A 10,098-nucleotide genomic window follows, 5' to 3' on the forward strand; every position below is an offset into this window, starting at 1 on the left:
AAATAAAAAAGAACAAAAAACGTTAAAAGAAATTTATCTTTTTTTCAGTTCAGTGAATAAACGCCAATTTTAAACAAAAAAAGCAACCAAAAAAATCAATAAATTTTCTTTTTTTTAGTTCTGGCAGAAAACGGTGCCTTTTCTCAATGGAGTTCCTGGACTGAATGTTCTGCAACTTGTGGTGTTGGACTTCGCTTACGGAACCGTTCTTGTACAAATCCGCCTCCTGGTCCTTATGGAAAGGACTGCTCACACTTAGGAAGTAACAACCAGACAGCAGAATGCAACAGTGCAAAGGACTGCCCTTTTTTGGAAAATAAAAATAAGACAGCAAATTGCCACAGCCAAGGGAATTGCTCTCTTCTTGGAAATAACACTCAGATAGCAGAATGTAACAATTCAATTGCAAGTTGCGCAGGTAAAACTCGTATAGTGTCTCGTTTAATTTCTACTAGTAGCAGTTTAGATTCGCGAATGAACGCTCGTTGGCTAATGCCTAGTAAATTATGGTCTGTCCGGAGGCTTATTGCATCTGCTTAAATAATAGGGAAATCAAGGATCCGAACCACTGCAAAAACGAGGACAACGTCGACAGAGTCAAGTAAGTAGACTTTGCTCAAAATTTCTAAGTTAATAAAAAACAACATTTTTTTATATAAACTGCAGTGGCATAGCGAGTGGTAGCAAATCGAGAATCAAAGATCTCTTCGAGATATCGACTTTTTTTGCATGAAGTTAGTATGAGTAGAAGGTTTATCCTGGGCATTGTTGTTCGAACATATCATGGAAGAATTCAAACGTCTTTCAGTTCAAGCATTTTTTTATTTTCGCGGAGTAAATGCTGTATTTGTCAGTCGCGACGGCTGGGTGCTTTGCGACTCATATACTTTGGCTTGGTTAAAAAAGGTAAACTTTGACGTTTGCCTTCAACATGTTTAATCGAAATAGTTGTTTCCTTTCGAGTTAGAAAGATTTCTACTCGGCTTAATGCAGAAAAATAACGCCTGATCGCAGGTTAGGTTACGCACGACAGAGTTACCTTTTGTCTCGTCACGCAATCTTAACCCGACATTGAAAAGTAAATTTTCGTTTGGATATTACCAAAAGCCGCTTCTCCTCGTAATTCTTTACCTTACGGCTATACATCCCATTTCTAACGACTACATTTCCAGCAAAACAGTTGCTGTTTATTTTTCTAATGGCGATGCATTAACTTCTGAACGGAAGAAACGTTTAACGTTTACTGCTTCCACCGGAAGTAATTTCACAACAGGCTACAAAAACGCTTATAAATATCACTTAACACATTTAATGATGTTGCAATTAGCGAAGCGCACTAATGACGTCACAGAATTTGACCCCCGGTGTGAGTCAAAATTCGGACAAACAAACCGCTCTGTAAGAGCAATGTATGGTTGGCGGGCACTTTGGAGGCATATTTAGCGATTGTTTCACAAAACCATGGCCAGATTGGCTCGGACTTCGGAAAGCCTTACCTGTGCAACGTAGAAAGCTCAAATCGTGGTTTGAAACAAAAGGTTTGTCAAACAGAGCGATTATTCAATAAATGTGTAAAATGTTTTACTCTCAGTTATTGAATGGATTATAAAGGCCCGATTTGCTGCCGGGATTTGCTGAAAGAAAACATTTATTTTTATGAGAAATGCAAAACGTTTACACTGTTCTTAGTGGCACATTTTGCAACACAACAGAGCTAACCTCAGATTTATGCCACCACAAAATTACACAAAGAAACGCTCGACCGATCGGTCCCCTTGCCTGACCCGAATATATAAAGAGGTCAATTTCGCGGCAGATATAACCTGCGATCAGGCTTTCTTTTTTTTCGCGGCGGAGGGCGCCTGATCGCAGGTTACGGCAGATACTATTTAATATACACTGTTCGAGCTCGGCAGCTGTAGCTTCAGTCTGTAATAGTAATGGGGATAAATAATAGCTTTATTTAAATCAAACCCGCCGTCAATTCCATTAGAAAGGCGTTTGAATAGCATAATATTTTCGCCCTCTATCTATCATGTGTCGAAACAGATCGGATGGCCGGCGATCAGTGCCGTCAAATTCGGGAAGAATTCTGAACTTCTTGCAACCGACGATCTTTCCGGTGCCTAAATGAAGCAAACATACAAGTGCTATCCTTCGCAATTATATATAATTCGATAGTAATTCGCTATCCGCCGTGGAAATCAAGGTGTCATTACCGGATCTTCGACTAATAAATTCAATTTTGGGCCATTTTTTGGATACTTTCAATCTGTTTTTCACTTACTAAAGCAAAAATGTTTGAAATCTATCATTTTTCGAGCCTTTCGAGAATCTCGACCTCAAATTGTGCCTTTCTCGCCCTTTTTTTCTTGTCAAGAATGCGTCCCCTCCATACAAAGCCTTTGCCAAAACTAAAATTGTTGTCCGACTCACGCAGGGGGGGGGGGGGGGGTATCATGTGGCGAAATCTATTTTTAGTAATAGTGCGCTTTGCTAGATGATGTTGCAATTCTAAATTGTGCAACTCAGCAGAAATAATCAATTGTCACGGAATGAGTTCCCTTTGGTTAACTATTAGCAACGTTTTAGTGTGTTCGTGCGGGTAATGTTTGACCTCCTGACCTCTTTCAGTGCTTTGGCTAAATTATTTAAAAGGCACGGCGCCGCACAGTAAAATCTTTAGAAAAGCAGTCACTTGAGAAACACACAAGTCGTGTTTGCGTTAGTCACGGAGTGAACGTGACATGAATTTCCTTTACCACGTCATCTTTTGCTTTTTAAAACCACATGCCTAGCCGGAAAAATGCCTGCTTACGCATGCAAATATTTATTTTGTTCCGAATGTTCAATAAAATAACCCAAACCAGTTCATTTAAAAGAAAGCCAAATCACGCCAAAATAAAGAGTAGACTATAAGGGCTATCCCATTGTGTTCTCCGTTTAGCGTCTTCCGACAAGCTTTTGGTAATTCCCCTGGCGCGATGACGTGTATCCCGTGCTTTGACACATTCTTGCTGAGCTTGCAACTTACGTTTCGATAACGTTTCGATTCTCAAAATACCGTAAACTTAAAACAAAAATTGGGATATCCAGAAAATAAGTCGTTGTTTTGCAATATTTAACACGTTCCGGGTAAATTGTACGACTTGTACTCGCTCCGAGCCAAACGCTTGAGTAACACAACAATAAATATTTCACACAAACAGAGCGCAGAGTATTCAAACTGAAAATAGGTGAATGATTATTTATAGCTACAAGCGAGAGATCGCGTGACATGGGTCTGACGTAGTGGTAGTTTTAAATAGCTTGGACATGTCCAAGCGGTCTTTGTTTTCGCTATGTGATTTTAGGTTAAATTAAAGAGCTTGCAACTTACGTTTCGATAACGTTTCGATTCTCAAAATACCGTAAACTCAAAACAAAAATTGGGATATCCAGAAAATAAGTCGTTGTTTTGCAATATTTAACACGTTCCGGGTAAATTGTACGACTTGTACTCGCTCCGAGCCAAACGCTTGAGTAACACAACAATAAATATTTCACACAAACAGAGCGCAGAGTATTCAAACTGAAAATAGGTGAATGATTATTTATAGCTACAAGCGGGAGATCGCGTGACATGGGTCTGACGTAGTGGTAGTTTTTAATAGCTTGGACATGTCCAAGCGGTCATTCAGTGTTTTCGCTATGTGATTTTAGGTTAAATTAATATTAGCGCCTAAAGACTTGTACTAGTAAAAATTGCGTTCTTAATCGTTTTAAACTTCGCTGCATTCGAGCGCTGACCCCCTTACATTCTTAATTGGTTATGTGACGTAAGATTTGGGCTACTCACGTGTTTGATTCTTATATAATGTTTGTAAATTTGACAAGTCACGTTTTTTCTACAAGAACGGAAGTGCTGAAGCACAACTATAGAGTGACACTTTACAAGTCACGCGCTTAGATCACCCACAGCGGAAAGTATTCCCTTGAGAAATTAAAACAGTCCCTTGAGAGTTAACAAGAATGCAATCCCTTCCGGTTCAGATTTTAGCCCAGTAAACGCTATTCTCCTTCTTTTTGCTTGTAAACAAGCAAAAAAGTCGAAATAAACAAGCAAAAAAAGTCGAAAAAATGGTATCGCACATGTGTTGATTAAAATGATATCCAAACATGTGTGATATCATTCTGACCAATCAGCTCGCAAAGTTTGCCATGTTTCAATGCTCGACGACTCAAAGTTTATCGATATTAAGTCGAAACTTCTTCGGATCTTTCTCGGCAATCTTTGGTAATCTTTGGATATCATCGGAAATCTTCGGAAAATGGTCGGAAATCTTCGAAAATTTGGCAAAAACATCGTTATTAGTAGGTTTATATAATAAAAAGAATAATACATGGTTGCTTGGAGATATTAAATTTATCTTCTCGTGGTAAAATCGATGTCTCACTCGTTCGCTGCACTCACTCGTGCGCTATATATGGATTTGAACACTCGAAGATAAGTTTCATATCTCCGCGCAACCATGTATTATCCTCCTTATATTCTAATTTAACTGACAGTACATGTATAAGCAAACATTTTGCCGCCTATACTATTTTTCTACTCAAGTCTCAACAGAGATACTTGTGAGGGGGGTGTATTACTAAGCCGTAAAAAACGCGAGAAAAACATCTTCATCTTTCACCTTAATTGATTTTAAGACCTTGTTTCAGAGTTCATGTGAAGGTGAAGGTCAAGAAATATGCAATGACTTTGTTTTGTGTCGGTTCTTAGCTACACGGCATTGGATAAAGTATCTCTCTTTATCTAGGTTCCAATCATACCATAATGTACGTTTCTGCATCGCTTGGAATCCTGGTAGCACTTGCCTTGATTACTGGCTTACTGATAAAGTACTGTTTTTTGAACAAGAAAAGCATTTCCTCGCCTTCAGGTTGGTAGCTTGCCTACGCTGGAGACGTAACAGCCCGGGGGGGGGGGACTCCCACATGAAACGGACGGGGATGCTCGTCGGAAATTTTGAAAAGAACCCCTAAAAGAAACCAATCTGGGTGTGGCTCAAGCTTTTCTTGACCCCTAAATGATACCAAAAAACTGAAAATGGAGTTTATATTTGTATATTTCTTCGTGTGTAATCCAAAACGAGACCATTATGGATAAAAATATTGGCGTTTTGGGCGTTTTGTCCGGAACACCGTAAGCGAGACCAAAAATCCGAAATTTACACCCCTAAGCGAGACGAAGAGCATCCCCGTCACTTTCCTATACGAGTTCCCCCCCCCCCCCCCCCCCCGGGCGTAACAGTCAAATACTCACTATGAAACTTAACGTTTGCTAAGAAATCACTTCTGAGGATTTAAATGACAAAACCATAGCTTCATTTCAACCAAATGTGTCTCCTGGGCGTTTTAGTTTTAAGTTGCAAGCAAATGAGTTTCACTTTGAAAACTGTTCAGCCCAACAGTATTCCAAATACCCATATCGCCATCCGTTTCAATCTTCTCCACTTTTGGCGATCCATACCTTTTTGTATTTGCAGTGTTATTTAAATGTTTCCTTCACTGCTTTAAGCAGTTATTTGTATATTTCACCGGATTTATGGCCATTTTCCACGCCAAAGTTTGGCCAAAGTCCATGACACAGTTCCTTTAACTCGTTTTACTGAAAATGTTCATGAAAATGAATTTACTCGGACGTACATAAATTACCTCTAAATCAAAAGAAAATCAAATAATCTTTGGGGGAGAAAACATTAAAAAAGGAACAATCAACCGAAAAGAAACGAAAATGACAAACATTGCGACGATTTACGACCAACGAAGGTACTTGAACAATTTGGGTTAAATACGTAAAAACGTAACCTTTTTATTGGTTGCACTATGAGGAAAGGTATACTCCCAAACTACAAGTTGAGTTCAAAGTTGGCTAGTCTGTCATATCAGTTTAAAAAACCCTTTGATATTGGCAAATGACATTAAAGTACTCTTTGTCAGAGTTTATAGTTTGATGTGGACTAATTTTTAGTACGTACGACAGACAGATATGATAATACTACGTATGTCTAACTACCATAACAGTGTAATTAAACCACAAATCGCCACGATAACCCATTCCCTCCTTAATATATACTTAGTTCAGATTGCGTCGAAAATAAGTCAGAAACTGGATGGTACACCATTTCTCGGAGTTCCAACCATCCTCAAGCAGCTCTGTGATTGTTTTTTTTCTAGTGACACTTGAAAGACGTATTTTTTCTGCAAAAATTTGACGACACTCTTGTCTGTCTTTGTCGATGGGATAGGTAGATAGAGCTCTCTGAACCTTCCGGGAACTACAAGAAAACTTGAAAAATATCTTTTCCCAGAAGTAAACGTGTTTGTGACACACGACATTACTTATTTGTCTTACATAAGAGCTAGGGCTTTAAGAGTTGAAAACGATTTTTTTAAGGTTTCTTTTTCTTTATCTTTGTGCAGAATTCAAATATCACGCTTTCATAATATACAGCCAAGAGGACTCTCATTGGGTGAGCGGCACACTCCTTCCATTACTCGAAGAGAAGCATCATTTTAAGTGCTGTATTCACTACAGAGACTTTACACCTGGAAAGCCTTTCCAGGAGTGCATGGCAGAAAGCGTCTACAGTAGCCACAAAATCATAGCAGTGTTATCAAGCAACTTTTTGAAGAGTAATTACTGTAGCTACGAACTCAACATCGCCAAATACCGACTTCTAAACAGAAAAGACGACAGTCTGGTTATTATAAGGATCGATAAAAAATCTGAGTGCCGCAAGCTTCCTCGAGAACTGAGAAAAAGAAATTTCATCGATTATTCTAATTCACTGGAAAAGCCTCAGTGGGAAAGCAGACTTCTTAGGTTTCTTAATGTGCAAAATGATTCCAGTAAACACGACGTCAAAGTAGAGCAGACTGAATGTAAAAACACCGTTAGTGATTGTGAAGTTGTTATAAATACTGTTAGTAGTCCTAGAAGTGAAGATTTGATTAATAATGACACAGAGAAGGACATTGTTATGGAACAGGAAACAATGTTATAAACTCGAGCTCTTTTTCGAGCAACATTGATTGTTAAATGAATCGAGTAAAGTAATAGTAAGGTGAACATTGATTGTAAAATGAATCGAAGAAGTAAAAGCTAAAGGGCGTCCATGAGAGAACAGGGCAGAAACAGGCAGGAGGTGATACAGGTTAAATCACCGATTTCGCTCAAACTTGGCATAAATGTTGGCAATGAAGAGCTAACAACTCTGGCGAAACTTTAAATTAAAATATTTTTTCCCTTCAAGTTATAGCACCTTTTGCAAAACGGCAATTTTTCACTTAGTTATGCATATTTAATTAGCTCACTTTGATTGACCAGTTCCACAAGAAAAATGTTAAAAATGACGATGTTTGGCAAGACCTGCTTGTATTTAAGACGTTGCCATGGCAACGTCAAATACCATGGACATATGGTTGACATATCACAACAGCTACTGAAAGTTTCAGCATTGTAGAGTAAATCCTCTTTTTAAAAATTTGGAAAAAACCTTATGGGGGTGTACCTCCGAGGGTTATGTCTGAAATTTAAAAAAAAAGTTTAAAATGAATTAAAAGACATCCTTTGTGTAGTTCTCTAGGTATAATATTTTGGTGATCTAGCCCGGAGAGCTTTTGTTTTTCGATCAATGGGTCTAACTTAACCAGCTTTTCAATAAACTCTCGTGTGTACAGGGGGTATACAATAAAATTACAGAATTGCTATTTCGTTTTAATTGGGATTTACAGTGAATACACGTGACCCGAATAGTGCCATTTCATTGGCACCATTCCTTGTAACGAGGGACGTATTTTTCAAACGTTACTCTTTTAATTCAGAAACAAGTTATCTGATTCAAAAGGGCAAAGTACTCGTCGATTCTTTCTGTGAAATTCAAACAAGTCATGTTATCTGTACTGCATGGGCTAATTTTATTTAATTGTTGGCAGTAACCAAACAAATATTGGGAACACCAAGGATAGCAAGAGATCCCAGTATTGGTGACATTTGTCATCTACAGTATAAACAAATACCAATAAACAGAATAATCAAGACATGAAGAGAACGCATCAGTTACAGTGCCATGATATTCTATCGATAATTTATGGAGTAAAACGAAAGCAACCAGAAACAACTCTATTTCCATTTCAACAAATCTCCATCAGTCCCACAAACGAACGGACCGGCAGTTGAAGCGGTTTCAATCTCCGTAGCCCAAGCCCTTATAATTAAATTCCGCTCTCTAATGCAAACACTGTAAAGAAGATAAGGAACACTTATTCTTCCCTGGCTTCCCGAACATGACATCTCTATGACTCCCCCACTTCACTACCTTAAAGAATGTTTCTAACTGCATGTATAATTAAATCTTAGTGGAATACATGTTCCGCTGTCTTTACATTGGAAAACAACACGCAGCTTGAAAAAAAGTTAAAACTGACTCGGCGTGTTACAAATAATGAGAAACATAACAGTGGGAATTATACTGCTGCTGCAAATTGCAGAAGGAATTGGTGAGTAAAATAGAAAAATTGATAACTGAATAATATTTTTAGACATATGCGAATGAAAGAAAATATGGACTACAATTATGTTACGCCAAACTAATCGAAACCATCTTAATCACATCGGCTTAACAGTTGTAGTTGTTCGCGCTTAAGTTAAAACAAAAATTACCCCAAATACTTAGGAAACTTTACACACGATTTTGAAACGTTTTAAGACATCTAAACGCTTCTACAAAGGCTGTATCGATATCTGAAATACGCTGACAGCAACAACTGCAAGGAAAACTTACTGGCTAAATTGTATAAACGTTTGGATGCGAGCCACCTATACAGTGGGTAGCCAGAGATAAGAAAAAAATCAGTATGAACTAGCAGTAAAAAAGAAATAAATACGTCACAAAGAAAACAACTAAAATATAACAAGAAAAAGAAACAATACATCGCTTTTATCGCGAGCGGATGAATGAAAGACAAAGGGCAGAATTAGCATTAAGCTAAACGCACAAGCAGACAAAATTCGTTGTGAGCAGAATTTTTCTCGGGTACTTTCCGGCCCGTCAATACGCAAATAAAATAGAAGCACTTTTTGTTATCAAAATTTACCAAAAACAAGCATTATTAGGGAATTCTCAACCAAGAGGTTTTGCTACACAGAGTAGAGAATCCACTTTGTCCAGAGGACTTTCAACTGATCGATTTATTTACCATTGACGTTTTCATGGGACGACATGATTTTACCTCACAATGACATGTTCAAAGGATTAAACTACAGAGATAATCTTACAGGCACAGACCAACAATTAAAAAGAGAAAAAAATCACGGAATAAATACTGACCTATTATTTATATTTAAATGTGATAACTTAAGGTTCTAACGACGCTAACAGTATTTGGTTCCGACATTAATCAATTGTAACTGACCACTTACAAAAGGCAAAAGGAAATACAAACACGGGGTGGATGAGCGGTAAGTGTTAGGGCGAGTAGCTAATGCAGAACAACTAAAAATTGATTTGTTTAGGCTGAAAAAGTGTCCTTGTCTTTAATCATTCATGAAATGGTGAGCTGATTACAGAACAAATACATTTTGACACGACTATCGCATGGTTTGACATGAATGGTCGGAGAAAAAATGTCTCTTACTCCGATCCGGTTAAAGACAGCTCAAAGTTGAATTTATTACGCATTCTAGCAGGGAAAGTAACTATCCAAACAAATCTCATTCCAGAGGTGGCATGGCACGCCATGTGCTGTTTTAGTATTGTTATTGCTTGCACTGATTACGATAAAGGTGTTTCAAAGGCCTCCGCTAATTCCTTCATAAATTTTCACTTTCTTTCTATATACTGACACTTTATTTCTGTGTTTTCTAGGGAATGCAAGCAAAGGTGAGTAACATAATTAAAATTACATAGTTGCTTGTATAAAAAAAATACGTATGAAAATAAACTGTGCCAAGTGCGCACGTGCATACCTCAGTCTACATGCATACATACATAAACTTTATTTGAATTCGGATTGTAAGTAGCACTATGGTGTATCTCCGAATAATTAACAATT

At 37.9% G+C, this 10,098-nt stretch overlaps 1 protein-coding gene across 1 annotated transcript in view; it reads left to right on the top strand.

Annotated features, from left to right (window-relative positions):
* LOC144633248 (uncharacterized) overlaps positions 1 to 7,622 on the top strand; it is a 39,593-nt gene extending 31,971 nt beyond the window's left edge. The window contains exons 9-12 of the mRNA XM_078492083.1: positions 119 to 418; positions 548 to 601; positions 4,800 to 4,922; positions 6,466 to 7,622. Of these exons, the coding sequence (XP_078348209.1) occupies positions 119 to 418; positions 548 to 601; positions 4,800 to 4,922; positions 6,466 to 7,049 (1,061 nt within the window). The 3' untranslated portion in view covers positions 7,050 to 7,622. The remainder of the gene's footprint in view (positions 1 to 118; positions 419 to 547; positions 602 to 4,799; positions 4,923 to 6,465) is intronic.
* Positions 7,623 to 10,098: the final 2,476 nt, after the last annotated feature.

Source organism: Oculina patagonica, chromosome 12 (genome assembly GCF_052425735.1).
Source record: "Oculina patagonica isolate OP01 chromosome 12, crgOcupat, whole genome shotgun sequence".
Classification (NCBI taxonomy): Eukaryota; Metazoa; Cnidaria; class Anthozoa; order Scleractinia; family Oculinidae; genus Oculina; species Oculina patagonica.